This window comes from Engystomops pustulosus, chromosome 8, assembly GCF_040894005.1.
Source record: "Engystomops pustulosus chromosome 8, aEngPut4.maternal, whole genome shotgun sequence".
NCBI lineage: Eukaryota > Metazoa > Chordata > Amphibia > Anura > Leptodactylidae > Engystomops > Engystomops pustulosus.
Window position 1 is genome coordinate 26,915,998 of NC_092418.1, and position 18,011 is coordinate 26,934,008.

At 44.9% G+C, this 18,011-nt stretch overlaps 1 protein-coding gene and 1 non-coding gene across 3 annotated transcripts; both read left to right on the forward strand.

Moving 5' to 3' along the window:
- The first annotated feature begins 4,501 nt into the window (after window positions 1-4,501).
- Window positions 4,502-14,206, forward strand: UBE2I (ubiquitin conjugating enzyme E2 I). Of its 2 annotated transcripts, none has more exons than XM_072120406.1 (7): window positions 4,502-4,860; window positions 11,233-11,309; window positions 11,384-11,467; window positions 11,824-11,896; window positions 12,223-12,332; window positions 12,412-12,491; window positions 13,342-14,206. In XM_072120406.1, the coding sequence occupies exons 2-7, from the start codon at window positions 11,244-11,246 to the stop codon at window positions 13,403-13,405; spliced, it is 477 nt and encodes a 158-aa protein (XP_071976507.1). In that variant the 5' UTR covers window positions 4,502-4,860; window positions 11,233-11,243; the 3' UTR covers window positions 13,406-14,206. The 2 variants fall into 2 exon arrangements, with proteins under 2 accessions (XP_071976507.1, XP_071976506.1); XM_072120405.1 differs by lacking the exon at window positions 4,502-4,860 and adding an exon at window positions 4,883-5,185.
- On the forward strand, window positions 7,467-7,595 carry LOC140076342 (small nucleolar RNA SNORA63). Its single transcript, XR_011849564.1, has one exon. It is a non-coding gene; the product is annotated as a small nucleolar RNA SNORA63 (small nucleolar RNA).
- Window positions 14,207-18,011: the final 3,805 nt, after the last annotated feature.

Below are 18,011 nucleotides of genomic sequence, written 5' to 3' on the forward strand. Positions count from 1 at the left end.
ATGCAGAGTGTGTAAGGATAATAAGCACAAAAAGGAAGGTTGTATCCGACACTCCAATCTGCATAGTGTTTAATACATACTATTTATTGAGAATTTATTAAAAATTGTGATGTTGCATGGTCCCGGAAAGACATACTGTATATACTCGAGTATAAGCCGACCCGAGTATAAGCCGAGGTCTCTAATTTTACCACAAAAACCTGGTAAAACCTTTTTTTTTTTTTTACTCAACTATAAGCAGAGTTTGGGTTTTCAGCACATTTTTTTTGTGCTGAAAAAATAGGCTTATTCTCGAGTATATACGGTACATGTTTCAAACTTTAGAATTCAGTTCTTACTTATGATCTGACCATGACCTCAGACCGTGAGAAACAAATAAATTGTAAAGTTTGAAACGCATAGTGAGGGGCTTGCAGGAATCCATTTTTCTATATGCAAGGATGCACTAGTCATGAGGCGAGTTGAGCCTCTTGTCTCAGGCTGCACCACCTACAGCAAGACGGAGGGCAGCATTAGAGCACAGTCACCTGCTATAAAACAGCACCTGATACTTAAAGGGAACCTGTCATCCAAAATTGTCGCAATAAACCAATTCCAGAATATTGTCAAGCTGCACAAACGCCACCTAGTTTTTGTTTCTTCCATGACCCAGTGAGGTGGCGTCATCCAGAAAATCAACTTTCAAGTGAGATGTAAATTGAATGTATAAAGTCAAGGAGGAGGAGAATTGAACACTGAAGTCATGGTGGGACCTCTGAACTCCTCCTCCTCAGTGATTCACATCATGCATCGGACTTCAGGGGATCTGGTTAGTGATGTCTCTGGAGGCAGAACCATCAATTACAGTGAAAGGGCTTTCTGAGGAAGAGAGAGCTTGACTTCAGTGTTAATATCTCCGCCTCCTTGACTTTATACATCCAATATACATCTCTTTTAAATGTAGATTTTCTAGATGTTGCCACTACACTGGGTCATGAAAGAAACACGATGTGGAAGGTGTTCAGCTGCTTCACAACATACTGGTAGTGGTTTATTAGATCAATTTCTGCTGACAGGTCCTTGCTCAATGTCAAAGCAAGACACTGTATGGAGGACCCATTGTATACTACTACTAGATGGGGGAGAGGAGGGGATGTTCTATAGCTCGCCTATGGTTCACCACCGGCAGTAGTATCACAGAAGTTAGGGTAATTTGCAAGGGGGTAAGGGTCTAACCATATGATCACATGACTCAACTGAAGAGAAGGATCTGAAGAGGAAGATAAGTAATTACAGGCGGTCCCCTACTTAAGAACACTTGACTTACATACGACCCCTAGTTACAAACAGACCCCTGGATGTTGGTAATTTACTGTACTTTAGTCCTAGGCCACAATAATCAGCTATAACAGTTATCACAGGTGTCTGTAATTAAGATTTATTATTAATCCTGATTCTTATGACAACCCAACATTTTTAAAATCCAATTGTCACAGAGACCAAAAAATATGTCTGGGGTTACAATAATAAAATATACAGTTCCGACTTACATACAAATTCAACTTAAGAACAAACCTACAGACCCTATCTTGTATGTGACCCGGGGACTGCCTGTATTCTCAGAATTCAGAGGAAATGTGGATATTGTAAAAACATTTTTAAAAAATTGTAGTTGGGGGCCCGACCACTAGGACTTCTCTGAATCAGCTCCTCCTCCTCCATCTTCTCTGCCCAGGCTTCTACGGACACATGTAATTTGATATATTTTCAATCTGTCTAAGAAGACCAAGACAGATTCAGGAGAGATTTTGGAAGTGGGTGGAGGAAGAACCTGATAGGAAAACGCGTTTTATTGATAAAATACGTTGCATCGATTCTTGAACTTGTACTTTTTAGTTATACAACGTTTGGAAGAGTGTAAATCAAAGCCTGAAGTAATTTTATCGGAAATTCCCTCAAAAATCGTCGTGAGGATTTAATAACAGGTTGCAAAATGTGGCTACTTTCCAAAACTGGTACCACACTGGACCCTGGCTTGTGTTTTTCACGTCCACGGTTCAGCGATTTTCATGGATGACTCAGGGAGCATTCACACGATGCGTGGCGCTGTGTTTTTAGAAGTGTTTTTTTTTACACATTCCAAAGGCTTGAGCCTTAGGGTGAAGACACACATGGTTTTTTTAGGCCGTTTTTGGGCCGTTTTTAGTTAGTGCGTTTTCAGATCGTAAAAAACGCATGCGTTAAAAAACGCATGCGTTTTTGACAGGTTTGACCAATTATCTTAATTCAAACTGGTCAAAAACGCCCTAAAAACACCACGTGTGTCTTCACCCTTAGGCCGGCGGCACACATGGCATTTTTGGTCCGTTTTTTTAAACCGCATCTTTTTTTGACCGTTTACCATGCGTTTGGCTGCTTACAACCTGTTTACCTATAAAGATAATTGGAAAAAACGGTCAAAAACGGATGCGTTAAAAACATACCAAAAACGCCATGTGTGGCATCACCCTTAATCACACGCTAGGGTTACATTGCGTTTCCACTGCATCTGCTAAAACGCAATGTAACCTCAGCATTGATCAAGGCTGAAGCCTTTGACCGCGGTCACACGTCCCGCTAGCATCGCGTTCATAAAGCGACGACGCTAGGACACAGGGAGCGGGCTACGGCTTGGTCGCATATGCGTTTCCCGGAAAACGCATATGCGATCAGGCTAAGGCCCTCCCCGTGTGCACTAGTGTTGCGTTATGAACGCGTAACCACGCCCTCAAGAAGACATTGATTTCTATGGGTGTTTTCACACTGGGTTGTATTTTCAATAATCCGTTGTCCGGAAAAATTTAGAAAAGAGTCCTATTTTTTTTTCCAAAGATCACGGAAGCCAAAATAGGTCCAAAAAAAATCCAAAAAACGATGAAACATCTTTTTTTTTTTTTTTTTACAATGAGGCTGAAAAACCATTTGTTCTGTTTTCAAAGCCATGTAAGGCCAGCGGCACACGTGGCGTTTTGAACCCGTTTTGGGGCCATTTTTAAGTAGTCCTTTAAAAACGCATGTGTTAAAAAAAACGCATGCGTTTTTGAAACACATCTGTTTTTGACCAGTTTTACCAATTATCTTAATTAAAAAAAATTAAAACCAGACATGGCTTTCTAAGGGTGCGTTCACACGTTCAGTTTTTTTAAATGCGTTTTTTTTTTTATGTCCAGAGTGAAACCAGAGAAGGGACAACTTCTCTCAGTTATGGCCGCGGTCACACCTACCGCTAGACGTCCGTTCATAATGCGACGCTAGCGCACAGGGGGAGGTCCTCGGCCCGAAAGCACATGCGTTTCCAGAGAAACGCATGCGACCGGCTCAACAATCGCATGCGTTTCCCTGGAAACGCATGTGCGTTCGGGCCGAGGACCTCCCCCTGTGCACTAGCGTCGCGTTATGACGGACGCCTAGCGGTACGTGTGACAGCAGCCTATGTATTCTCACCCATTATGATGCACACCTGCTTTTGGCTTCATTAACCACAACTGAAAATCTGAACGTGTGAACGCACCAAAGGGTGAGGTCACACGTGACGATTTGATTCCAAAGTGCTACGTGTGAGCGCACCCTGAGGCCGGCGGCACACGTGGTGTTTTGAACCCGTTTTTGGTCCGTTTTTTAAAGCAGTTTGGTAAAACTGGTCAAAAACGCATGCGTTTTTAACGAACTGTTTACAAAAGGCCCAAAAACTGGTTCAAAACGGCACGTGTGCCGCAGGCCCGCCCCCTGTGAGTTAGCGGCGTGTTATGATCGCAACGCAATCGGAACGTGTGACCGCGGCCGAACACTCAGAACCCTATTTACATGCGGAGGACAAGGACACTACACACCACATATATTTCAAAATGATTGAGCTGATTTTTTTTTTCCTTTTATTTTTTAATATTATATAAACATTCTTATATTTATTTACTTTATTATGATTTCTATCTAATTATTATTATATATAAATAATATATTTTTTTTTAAAACCCAACTACTTTTTTTAGTTGTAAATTCATTTTTTTAAAAACAGGTTTTTTTTTTTTTTTTTACCATTACTATTTTTTATTATAATACTGTATTAGTGTTTCTAATATCCCCAGACTTTTCTTTACTATTATCTGTAGTTGATGACATTTTATTTATTCCTCTATTACAAAAATGTTATAAAATGATAATATGAAATAAAATGATATCAGTTTATTAACTTTTGTTATCAGTTTCAGTTGCTCTTTTTGTGGCGGTGTCTCTATCACAGTGATGATACTTCTTCCCTCCATTATTGCGGCCGCTCCATAGACTTGCGCTGACAGGACTTAGGGACCATCTGCACTGCTCCGCTCTCCTCTCTCCAGCAAACACTCGGCTTTGTTACGCTTCCCCCAACTGGTCATATAACTCCGGTCCCCGCCCACTTTACCACCATCCCACCAATCAGAGTCTCGCTCTCTCCCGGCTGCCTCCTGCTTCCCATTCGGTGTGGAGGAAAAAACCCTGAGCCATGTTAGGCCTCAGAGCCCAGAGCGGCGCCAATACACGCAGCTCGGCTCTATTACTCGATATATATCGATGATTCAGCCCTTCCTGCGGTGATATATGGCGGGATTGTTCAGTTATCTCCGTCACGTGCCGCGCGCCGGCTCGTTACACGCACCCTGAGGCCTACTCCTACATCCCGAGCGGCGCTTTGCAGACGGTCCCTTATTTTTAGAACGCGGCTCCTTTAAGTGCATAGCTGTCCGCGGTTTTGCCTGCAGCATTTTTTTTCCTCACACATCCATCCGGTATTACACCGGCGCCACAATCACCGTGTGTGTACGTGACTATTAGTCATTACATATCCGGCCGTTTCCGTTACCGGTGAGTCGTTTACCGGGTGACCGGTGCCGCCCTCGCTGTGATGCGGGGGGCGTATGTGGTTTAGATAGTGGGTAGATGGTATTTATAGCGTAAGGCGCCTCCTGCTGGGTGGGGAAGGAGTCGCTCGGGGGCTTTGGCGGGGTTTCCCCCAGTGCAGGCAGTAGTGAGGGCAGCCTCGGAGTTGGGGTCCTTGTGACATGAGGTCCTATTTAGTCTGGGTCAGGTTCAGTGCTGCTTCAGGAGGGAAACTTCAGGGGCTTTGTCCCGACACAAAGAGCAGTGACCGCCGCGAAGCCCGGATTGTCAGGGGGTGAAGCTACAGCAGGTGAGCGGCTCCCGGGGGCCTGACAGGAGCGTGATCCGGGCCGCCCCCTCCCTCCACCTCCTCCGTCACACCGGCAGAGGGAGGCGGCCTGCAGCCGTTACCGGCGGGGCGCGAGAGAGGGAGGGGTCCTCATCCTCCTCCCATTCATTCCTATGAGAGAACCGGCGGCCGCGCTCCTGTGCCCAGCACCGGCCGGGGAACAGCTCCACATGGCCGGGAGGAGGGAAGCTGTCATGTCCCGGCCTCTCCCCACTGGGCTCTCTCTCATCACCACAGGGGGGCGCTCTCCAGGGGCCCCTGCTGCCTCAGGGCCACCAATGTAACACTGGTGATATCCCTGCCTCACTGTACAGCAGGGGGGATGAGTGTCTGATCAGGGGGACCCCACTCATTGTAAGAATTAGGGGTCCCCCAGCCTCCCTGTATGAAGGAGCTCTAAACACCCATGGGGGTAATTCAATATCTTCTTCTTATTTGGTGTGTCCCATGTCACCCCCACCCCCACCCTTGTGAGTTATCTTCAGTCCTGTAGAAGTGGATATAGTGCTTCTTATCTTGTGGAAGTTGTGCTGATCACCCATGTGTTAGCCCACTTACAGGCGGTCCCCTACTTAAGAACCTCTGGATTTTAATTCACTGTACTTTATACCTAGGCTACAATAATCAGCTGTAGGAGTTATAAAATGTGTCATTAATGAAGCTTTATTGTTAATTCTGGTTCTTATGACAACCCAACACTTTTAAAATCCATTTGTCACAGAGACCAAAAAAAAATCTGTCTGGGGTTACAATTCTAAACTATACAGTTCTGACTTGCATACAAATTCAACTTAAGAACAAACCTACAGACCCTATCTTGTACGTAACCCGGGGACTGCCTGTATTAGGGTTTCTAAATTCTCCCCCACCCCCCTTCCTAATAATTTGATTTATCTTTAGCATGGACATGAGTGGAGAGGAGGGGGACCAGACAGAATCCTTAGGATTGGTCCCCGGTGATCAGTGCATTCCTCCCCCCCCCCCCCCCCCCCATTCTCTAAATAACAGGCCCCCTTAATAAGTGATATTCTGCTGAATAATGACTTGAGTCCGGCCACAAACTTTACATATTAAGCTGATAGCTATTTAATTTTTCTGGCTGTAGTGATCTTGTGACACAGGGATCCGTGGTGCACTCATATAGACCAGTTTGGTTAGGGAGTTGACTACAAGCACTTGTCTAATGTCAGTAAGTTCCCACTTTTTTTTTTTTTTTTTTCTCTGCAAAATTCTGATATCGGCCTACAGGTGGCGCCTTCAGTGAGTAATGAGGATGGTTATCTATACAGGTGGCTATAGGAGAAAGTAATTAAAGGGGTTTCCTTACTACAGAAATTCTCCTGCTAAAATTGCGCATCTCTGCCGTTCATTTAATTTTCTTTTCCTTAAAATTTTTTTATATATTTTTTCTTTTAAATTCATGGGATCTTGTGACTACAGGGCCGATTAACATTATAAAATGAAGAGTGCAATATACCCCCCCCCCCCTTTCATATCCTGTTATATACAGCAGTATATATGTTATTGTTGGGGGGAGGGGGGGGATTAGTGAAAAGATGGGGACCTTTTAATAGGGGTGTGGAGGTCACCAGTCAGTGGCAATGATCCTACAGACAGACAAGGGAGGTCATGTCAGAAGATCTGACTGAAGGTTGTGTATTAGGATGAAACTCCTGACACCCAAGATACGGCACTGCTCATCTCATAGGGCAGTGATGGCGAAACTTTTAGAGGCTGAGTGCCCAAACTACAACATAGACCCGCTTATTTATCGCAAAGTGCCAACACAGAAATTTTATTTGTGATTTATATTCCTTTCTCTGTCACAGTTTTCATTGATACCAGCACCTGAGGACACAATAAAGCAGGAAATAGTCCCAGGTAGAGCTGTCACATTAAAACAGTTCTGTGCACAGCAAGTCCTGGGCTTTCTGGGACTGCAGGAAGATACCTGGAGTCATCTCTGGTGATGGCCTGAGTGCCCACAGAAAGGGCTCTGAGTGCCACCTCTGGCACCAGTGCCATAGGTTAGCCATCACTGTCATAGGGGGAAGTTCTTGGTGTCATTGATGCCCATCACCCTCTTCCTCTCCCCCTGACACTTAATTAGTTGATTCAGAGTCCGAGTACAAGTAACGCAAGTCCCTGTAGAGAATCGTGAACCTGTTCTTCACACGTGATCGGGTTGGTTTTCCATTCAATGACTGCAAGCAGAGATATTGGCCTGTCTGGGTACATTGCTTTGCAGGATAAGTTACAGTGCGGCTGCTCAGTGCTGTTCTGTCGTTCCCCCTGCATATATTAAATTGCTTCCTTCTATCCCCGCTTGTCCTGATCCTCACAGCAGGCGGGGATGCTTGGTCTCATACAATCCTAGTCTAAAAAATGACGTGACCCTGCAGCCTCTAGTGCAAGTTAGGAAATGAAAACAGGTTTTTGATTGGTTCCCAGGGGCTGACTTCCAAAATTAGAAATTCCCCGATCAGTAATGTGTGTCACCTCTCCAGGGCCGTCAACCTCCTCTATCCCTCCTTATTCCTGCGGCTGTGATCTGAAAAGATTTTTGTTGCAGAGGCTGCATATCGCCTAAATTTACATCTACTCCCTATAGAGACCTCATGACCCGTCTTACTAGAGAGATGGAGGGAGGAACTGAGATGCTGGGGGCTGTCTGACCTACTCCTACATGGTGGGCTAAGTGAATGGGGAGGTCAGGGGTTGCTCCCAGCATGTCCTTACAGTAGTTTCTCAACATTTAAAGGGAACCTGTCACCAGTAACCCACTCAATTAAGCTTAAGTCCAAAAATGACTTTTATTCTTTATAGATCTACAGTCAAGACGTCAGGAGAGCTCTTGCACCCAGTCGAGTTCCCCCTGCTTGGCACAGCCGCTCTAGTGGGTAAACCAGCCCCTCGGCACGGCCCACAGCTCCAAGTCACTGCTCATCTGTTTGAAAATTCAGAATACACCAGACTGCACGCATGATTGTCTCCTTAGGTGCACACTGCGCATGCGTCAGTGCATGCTGCCTAGCTCGTACTCTCTTCTGTGCTGTGCACATTGCTGGTGCATGTGCACCTATGGCGACCTCCGAGGCGCAAGCATTTTCAAACAGATGAGCAGTGATGTGGAGGTGTTGGCCGTGCGGACGGGCCGGTTTACCATCCAGAGCAGGCGGATGGGGGACCTGATTGGATACAAGAGCTCTCCTGCCACCTTGACTGGAAATTAATAAAGAATTAAGACTTTTTTTGGACAAATGGAGCTATGCAGACAACCCCCAGAAAAAAATGTAATGGCACTATTAAGACTTCTAAAAGGTACTGTTTAGGGTTATGGGGGGGGGGGGGGGTTTATTGGTGACAGGTTCCCTTTAAAGGAGATCTACCACCAGGATGAAGGATTGTAAACCAAGCACACTGACATACTGGTGTGTCCCCTCTGGCAAGATCTGCTCTTTTAGCTCCTTATGCCCTGGTTTTTACAAAAAAAAGCTTTAAAAATTTTGCAAATTAACCTGAGGGGCTCAGTGGCGGCCATTTTTTGTTTTAAAAAAAAAATACCAACAGCAGATCCTGCCGGGGGTGCACACCCCAGCATGTAAGTGCACTTGGTTTACTGTCGTTGATAGTAGATTTCCTTTAAGTAGCCAGAGGTCAGAGATGACTGACCCGGAACCCAGAGATCCGCCAGTCTTAAGAAGGTTCTGTGAAATTTGTCTCGCTGACTGTGGTTTTACAACAGAGGTTGGTTTGGGATAAGTGTTTCTGTGCCCAGTGTTGAGACCCCTCCAATGCTATGATGGGTATGGAGCAGAGTGCATGGGGCTTATGGCATCCATCATGTAGGATAGGAGTGAGGGGGAGCATGGGATTCTGTGAGGGGTCAGCTATAGATCTTGTATACTGTAGACTATGCAGATTTTGACTGATGGAGCTGCAGTAGCAGGAGGGCAGCGCGTTGGGCAGGTCTCTGTCCTTGCTTAACTCTTCAAACTTGAACCAGTAAGACCCAGTTCACACTTGTTATATAATCCGTTATTCTGAGCCAAAGCTGGGAGTGGTGGGACACGCATGATCTCTTTCCATAAGACCTTCTCTGTAGTTGTGGCTCACTATGACTGATGCAACTGAGGCCCTAATGGAGATGTCACCTGGGCCGTGACTGGTATAACTAGTAAAGCTGCAGTAACTTTCATAGTTGTCATCACTTGCGCCTAAGCATTGTGACTTTTTAAAGTGTCCCCTCCCCTGTTCCAGTCTGAAGCCTCTGCAGGATATTCCTGTGTAGTCTGACCTCAGGACTACTTGTAATACTGACGTTCTCTGTAGTGGCACGGTGTAATGGGTCTGTGGTTATATAGGACGCGCTGTCCCCTCGTGCAGATGAAGACCTCACTATGAGGTCCTAACTTTCAGTTTCTTTCTGGGTGTCCTTGGGCCTCTGAATTATCGCCGTACAAGAGATGACTCAGGACTCGGGTATGAAGATGACGACAATACAAGATACACATAGAGCAGGACACACCCATAGACCTGCGCGCCCGACCACATTCCTGCCAGGGTGCACTGGAGCAGTCACTTGGACCTGGGTTACTCAGGTGCCCCCCACAGAGGAAGCCAATGCATAGGGGAAACCCCTGTGCTCAGTGCACCCTGGTAATAACCTAAAAGATTATCCGAATAGGTTATAAGACCAGACGCAACAGGATGGATTTAACTCCTGACTTGCAGACTCTGGTGCATAGACCATGGACTCGAATTATTGCATAAAAATAAGTAGGTTTGGTACTTTGGAGACCTAAAATTAAATTACTAGTCAATGGCGTGAGTTCACATCTCATTTTTCTGCATGTGTTAATGGGAGCCAAAACCCAGAGAAACTTTTGCAGCGGTTCTGTGCAGTTTGCCCTGGTTGGGGCAGTATCTTGCCGCATCCTTGTGTAGCGTGCCTGTACGCGTGGCTCAGGCTATGTAGGGTGTCCCTAGCTATAAGCCAATCTCCTGGTATCATGCCGGTGGGTCCCTCAGTGATTGGTTGTCATTACTGTGAGGTCCAGTAAGGCTCCGCGCCACCTGACATAGTGCAGAAGAAGTAGCTTTATGGGGAGACGTGGTAGGAAGAGTAAATTTGCCTGCAGCGCCCCTCAATGGGAGTTGTGTGGCACTGCATCGGTTAGCCATGTGATGTAACGCCCCAAAAGATGCAAGAAGGCAGAATCCTTTGTATTTTGTGTCTTCTTCTAAACCGGACAACCTTTTTTAAGATTCCTATAGCCTGAATGATTTGGGTCCATGCTCATACTAAAGGAATGGGCTAGATCAGTGATGGCTAACCTATGGCACTGGTGCCAGAGGTGGCACTCAGATCCCTTTCTGTGGGCACCCAGGCCATCAACAGAGATGACTCCAGGTATCTTCCTGCAGTCCCAGACAGCCCAGGACTTGCTGTGCACAGAGCTTTTTTATAGTGACAGCTGTACCTGGGACTATTTTCTGCTTTATTGGTGTCCTCAGGGGCTGGTATCAATGAAAACTGTGACAGAGAAGGGAGTATAAACCACAAATTACATTTCTGTGTTGGCACTTTGCGATAAATAAGCGGGTCTTTGTTGTAGTTTGGGCACTCGGCCTCTAAAAGGTTTGCCATCACTGGGCTAGATGGTGGGTCCAATGTAACCTGCTGACTGATGGGCACTTAACCGTTTTCTTGTAATATATAAATATAGCTGTGATTTTTGGCGTTTGCTTCTCGAGCACCTCCCCACCTCCTTTCCTAGCACCATGTCCGAGAGCAGATGTGAATGTGGCCGGATTGTTGTGTAGAAAATTTTAGCCTTGGTGTCCTAGTGACTTGGAGAAGATCTGTATCTGCTATAATTCCTGTGCAGTTCCTGCAGTTGGCATCTCGGCCACTAGATGGTGTAGGTGCACAGAATCTGATGCCCACTGTACCCTCTGCCTATGAGATAACACAACCCCCCCCCCCCTCCTGCTCTGTGTTACAGGAACCCAAACTATGTCTGGCATAGCCCTGAGCAGACTCGCACAGGAGAGGAAAGCTTGGAGAAAAGACCATCCTTTTGTAAGTTTCACTTATTGGTTTCTTAAGAAAGTAAAATGCTCATTTACTTTTAACTATTTTATTTTTTTCCTTAGGGTTTTGTTGCAGTACCAACAAAAAATCCAGATGGCACAATGAATCTGATGAACTGGGAATGTGCTATTCCAGGCAAGAAAGGGGTAAGACGGAGACTCTGAGCTGCTGTCTTGTGTTTTTACTAGTGTTCTCCTGTAGAACCAAAAGCGGTAATATTGAAGTTATAAAAACATGGTGGCTTTCTTCCAATAAAAGCAGTGCCTCACATGACCATGGTTTGTACTGGTATTGCGGTGCAGCTTTGTATAGATGTATGGAGCTTAGTTGACAAAATGGGGACTACCCATGGTCACGGTAAAGAGCTTTGCTCTTTATTGGCACCTCTGTCGGGTGCCCTAGTATTGGGAGCCTTGGACTAGTGACAGTACCTAACCTTCTGTAATGCAATTTCTATGTTAATGATCTTCATGGTCTTACTGATGGATCTCCTGTTCTGCAGACCCCATGGGAAGGAGGATTATTTAAACTACGAATGCTTTTTAAGGATGATTATCCCTCCTCGCCACCAAAATGTAAGTATCTATTGAAATTGGTCAGACCGTACTGTCCCTCATTACACTTTGAGAACCTTCTCTTGCACGGTGTCATGGGTCGGCTACACGTGAAATTACTGACAACCTGTCCGTTCAGCCGTACGTTGTTCAATACGTGAACCTACTCAGGTGCAGTTACCCTTGAGGGGATTCTAGGTGCTTTTTCTGAGGCACCAAGTATTTGGTCTGCTGCTGAACACATGACTTATGACCTGACCTGCAATGCTATAAACCCCTGATCAGGAGTTACTCACTTGTATTAGACGGCTTTGAGCTCTAAACTGTTCTCCCCTCTCCTCGTGCAGGTAAATTTGAGCCTCCATTATTCCACCCGAACGTCTATCCGTCAGGCACAGTGTGTCTGTCTATCTTAGAAGAGGACAAGGATTGGAGGCCAGCAATCACAATTAAACAGGTATTCTTGGCCCTGCAGCTGTAAGAGCAGCAGCAGCACGACCTCGTCCAGACACTGACGCTTTCCTCTCTGTTCGCAGATCTTGTTAGGAATACAAGAACTTCTAAATGAACCAAATATACAAGATCCAGCTCAAGCAGAGGCATACACAATTTATTGGTCAGTATTTTTGTACGTGTGCGGAAGGGGTTGGGCAAACTTTGCAGAATACATCCAGGTTACTTATGGCCTTCATACATCTGACCCCCCCCCCCCCCCCCCCCCTTCCTTTCCAAAAAATAAAACTGTGCTACACCGGACCGTGGCTTGTGCCAGTATTTCTACTCGGCTGCATAGAGATGAAGGAGTTGGTATTGCAACTCTGCTCCTTTCATTTTCATCTCGTTGCAATATTGGCACAAAGAATTGACAGGTGTGGTGCGTTTTTTTTTTCTCTTCTTTGGGGCGGAGCAGCCATGTCTCATCTGTACAACCCCTTTTAGCTGCTTATGCCCTTGTATATACAAAAAAGCTTTTAAAATTGTGCAAATGAGCCTGACGGGCTTTTAACACCTACATAATTATTTATTTTAATTTTTTTTTTAACTGGGGTATAAGAAGCCAGAAGAGGTGTGTCCTGTCAGAGGGGGCAGACACCAGTATGTCAGTGGTCTTGGTTTACAATCCTTCATCCTCGTGGTAGATGTCTTTTAAGTTGCATTTTAATGTAAATCAGAACTGGTATATTTTGTAGGAGCTAAAAAAAAAAAATGTAAAAAAAATTCTCCCAGCGACAGCTGCATTAAAGTTTTTTGTGCTGTCGGGGGAACAAGGATTATCAATAGAACTTCATTGGCTACCTTACAGAAACCATCCAGAGGTCTGTCTGTAACTAGGGGTCGGGTGTTCTTAAAGTCGGGGACAATTCTGTGTTATCATCTACCCTCTGCCAGGAAATCTATTTGGCGTTCTATTTTGCTCCGGGTTCTACTTTTCTGCATTAAACATTTTTGCGCTTTCTCTCCCGCAGCCAAAACAGAGTTGAATACGAAAAAAGAGTCAGAGCACAAGCCAAGAAGTTTGCACCATCATAAGCTTCAACCACACGGCATCTTATCAACAAATAAGAAAACAAAAAAATAAATTAAAAAAACTTAAAAAAATAAAAAAAATAAAGGAAGGGATTTGTTTGGCAAGAACTTGTTTACAGAAAAATGAAATTTCTTTTTGCAAAAATTTGAATGACGCTAAATACAAATAAGTCACTTAAAGGGGAGGGGGTCGTACGTGTGCCATTTTTTTTTTTTTTTTTTTTTTTTTTTTTTTTTCTCCATTTTTCGCCACTTGTATAGAGTTCTAAATTTGCTGAATATCCGCCCTCCCCCTCAGTTTTTTCATACAGGGTCTCTTCCTTCAGTCTTTTTGTATTTTGATTGTTATGATGTAAAACTTGCTTTTATTTTAATATTGATGTCAGTATTTCAACTGCTGTAAAAATTATAAAAACTTTTATACTTCTATAAATTCACTAGTAATCTATAGTATTTTTTTTTCTTTTTTTTAATTTTATTTTTTCCTTTTTTGCTGTCCGATGCAGGCATGCTTAAAAAAAAAAAAAAAAATATCAAAAAAATTGTTTAGAACTATATCTAGCCTCTAGCTGGCTGTATACAACAAAAACAATGTCATGACTTCTACCCCCTCCCCTCCCTTAAAGTTTCCTTTTTAGGTCTCCGATACTTATGGTTGGTTGTCATTGGCCACCGGGCGCCTCCGATTTTTCTTTTAATTCTCTCCCCGTCAGCCTCTTGCTTCTGCATCACTTCCTTTTGTGTTTATATGGCGTTCTGTCTGTGTTGCTGTTTAGATTAAAATAAACTGTTTATATAAAGGTTTTTTTTGTTTCTTTATCTTTTTCATGAAAAGGACCATCCGTGGGAAAACTTTTTGGCTTGTTAAAAAAAAAAAAAAAACTGACACTTTCTCTCTTCTGTGCATTCTGTAAGAAAAAGATCTGTACATCTTTTCATGCCGTCTAGGAGGCACAGGTGATGCAGCCTGGCATCTTGATGTAACTGGCTGACCGTATACTGTATGTGTTTGTAAAACCGAAAAAATAATAAAACATAATAATTTGCAGATTTGAATAAACAGCAGTAAAACCAAAATGAAACCTGGTAAGTATAATCTTTTGTATGGGGGGGGGGGGGGTCTGCCCATCACTGTATCGCCATAACTGATGGAAATAAAATGAGTCAATTGGAACAGACTGACTTTTTTTTTTTTTTTTCTGGAACAGTATTGGTTCAATGTATTTTGGGAGTGATGGGTTTGGAGGCCTGTTCTGTGGGGAAAGGGGCAATCCTCTGTATTTCACATGCAGGTTCCCCGCATTTTTAAGCTGGTTGCTCATGAATCCTGTACCAGGTGTTCAATCCTGCAGGATTGGAGTCCTTGCGTCATACAGAGATATGATGCAAGGAGTCCTTGCGTTGTAATTCTCTAATGTATGGGCTCCCAGCCTCCCAACTTTGCTCACTGATGGCTTCCATGTAAATTGTGATTGTTTCAGAACTTGTGTGCAAAAAAACCTGACCTACAAGTCCTAGTAAATGTCTCCCTCTAGGCTGATTTATTCCACTCTGCTATACCATTCATAGAGATGGTAGACAAATGACATTAATAACAAACAGAATCCAGTGTGGAAGAGTTTACAACCTATATAGACATGGGGGTAAGTGCTCGTACAGACCTTCTGTATAGTAACATTTATACTACATTTTTTTTTTTTTAAACACAAAGTGCTCATTTAGGGATGTAGGCAGCAGGAGTGTAAATTGGGGAGGCAGTTTGGGGTGTCTGAATATTATAGGTCTGTTTTTAGGGCACGTTTAATGATATAAAGGGAAAAGTGACACCAGAGCTTACAGTCTGAGGATGAGGGGGTGACACACGAGCTTACAGTCTATGAGGATGAGGGTGTGACACAAGAGCTTACAGTCTATGAGGATGAGGGGGTGACACAAGAGCTTACAGTCTATGAGGATGAGAGGGTGACACAGGAGCTTACAGTCTGAGGGGTGACACAAGAGCTTACAGTCTATGAGGATGAGGGGGTGACACAAGAGCTTACAGTCTATGAGGATGAGGGGGTGACACAAGAGCTTACAGTCTATGAGGATGAGGGGGTGACACAAGAGCTTACAGTCTATGAGGATGAGGGGGTGACACAAGAGCTTACAGTCTATGAGGATGAGGGGGTGACACCAGAGCTTACAGTCTATGAGGATGAGGGGGTGACACCAGAGCTTACAGTCTATGAGGATGAGGGGGTGACACCAGAGCTTACAGTCTATGAGGGGGAGACATAGTTTCCAATTTATTTCTCAAAAGTCAAGCATTAAAATAAAAATTCTTGTTTTCCATTTAATTCAAGGTTAAAATTTTCAGGGTCAACCAATTTGTAGGGCGGTAAATTGATAGTCTATAAAAATGACTGCAGTCATATACTGAATTCGGAGAGACTGATATACCTGATAGGTGAGTGATGAATAGGATAACATGGTTATTATATCTGCCAACGTGTAGGCAAGGGAGTGCTTGCGAATAAGGCCCTCTATCTGTAGGATCCCTCTAGAGGAGTCTGATCAACTCACTTTTATGGTAATACAGTCATTGTAAGGTAATTAGTGGTAGACCCTGCCCATACAGCAAGTGTTAACAGGGTATGTGTTTTGAGTTACTGTCATCCCATTGTAGTCCAATCTATAAACTGGAGTGTGATTGGAGAGTGAGCACCACCTGACCAGGGTTTGACAAAACCCCTGGACAGGAAGGGGCAAGTCCTCTTGGAATCCAGCTCTCTTGCCAGAGAGACCTTGGAGCACATGCTCTTACTACAGGCCTCAGCTCTCAATATAGAGTACAGACTGTTAGTGACCAGAGAGATAGTGTGACACACCTCTTGTGCCACACACAGAACACCCAGGACAAAGCTGCAGCTTCCATACCCTGACACAACTATCTCCCAACCTGCACCTACTACCAGGCTGGTGAATCTACTCCTGGGGATCACTCTCCATGACCATTACAGTAATCCGGAATTCTCCAACAATCCGGCATCTGTAGCCAGATTGTTTGTCTCGTTGCCTGCAGTTGTTCGAATAAGCCCTCTGGTCCCCATACCAAGCACTGTGACATCAGCGTGCCTAGGCCGCAACCACCATCCACTCCGGTATTCTGGGCCCTGGCTGCCTCCAGGCCCTAAGAAAAGACTAGGCCCCGGTGGGGGATGTTGCAAGTGGCGTCACGAACAGGCTATAGACCTCTGTGCCTTACCATCACTATAGACTGTACTTTATTGAAAAGACTGTGCTGCCTAACCCTACTGCCATCCGGGTTTAGGCCCAAGTGATTTTGTGCTATTTGACATAGACTGTTTCTGCATTGCCAGAATTGTGTACCGCTGGGGAAGTTAAAGGGGGGTAGAGATTGTTTCCGACGCTAGGTTAATTGGCTCACCTCCCAGGGAATAGTGACTGTGCCTTAAAGTGCCCACATCCACATTACCAGCCATCGGCCACAGCAATGGACATTGTTAACCCCCTCAACTCGGCAAAACCAGCCGAATCATGTCAGCCGAAGATGAAGACACTGAACTGGAGCAACTCCTGTCTCCCGGGCCTTCCTCAGGGTTTCGGAGCATGCTAAACCCTCCAGAGAGCCCTTCCAGCCCTATTGAAGCCAGTGCCACCACCATTATGCCCCTGACTATGCCCTACTATTTGGGGGCTCCCTGGCTACCCCACTATGAAGGACAATTGCACATTCTAACTGAATTTAGAGCCAAAATGCTATCTATCTTAACTCTGTATCCGCTCACCGAAGAACAGAAAGTGGGTATTCTAACCGGGCAGTTAAAGGGACCCGCTCTCCAGGAAGTCAAGTCCTGGCCCCGAGAAGAGCGCCAGAATGTGGTTCAAATCCTCAATAGGTTGCGCACCACCTTTGAAAAATGTACTGCCTCTGAGCTGAAGCAGAAGTTCTTTTGGGAAAGACAGAAGCCTCAAGTATCCCTCAGAGACTTTGCCCTCTCCCTACAGGAGACATGGAAGGCTATCATCAGAGGCTGAGAATTCCGACCAAACCCTGCAGGAGCAATTCATCAAGGGACTTTTGGATAGGCATCACAAATGTCAGTTAAAAATGCTGTCTCTTCAACATGCCCAAGCCTCTTTTCTTGAGTTCAAGGAGATTGAGATCGGCATATTGGGTGAACGCCTACCCGCTGAACCACAGAAGGAATTTGAACCTGTGGATATGGAAGATACTGCTCTGGCCTTTCATCCAGCACAACCAACAACACCACCTCCAGCGTCTGCGGAAGTCGCTGGCCTAGCAGAGCAAAAAACCACCCTGGCAGATACCATGAGCAAAATGCTCGAGCGACCGGCCCAGGTGGAAGTAACTGCTCCCTCCAAGAGGAAGAAGCCACCGGATAACTCCTTACAGCCAGTTACTCCCAGTGACTCCCCGGTTAAACAGCACTCAAGGACGACCAAACCAAATCCCTGAACACATGGAGTCAGAAAGAACCAAGATTGCAATGCAGCTATTGTCGTAAATACGGGCATGAAGAGAATGGATGTCGTCGGTTAAACCACAAAGCCTTGGAGCTACAGGACGACCCCTGAGGGAAGA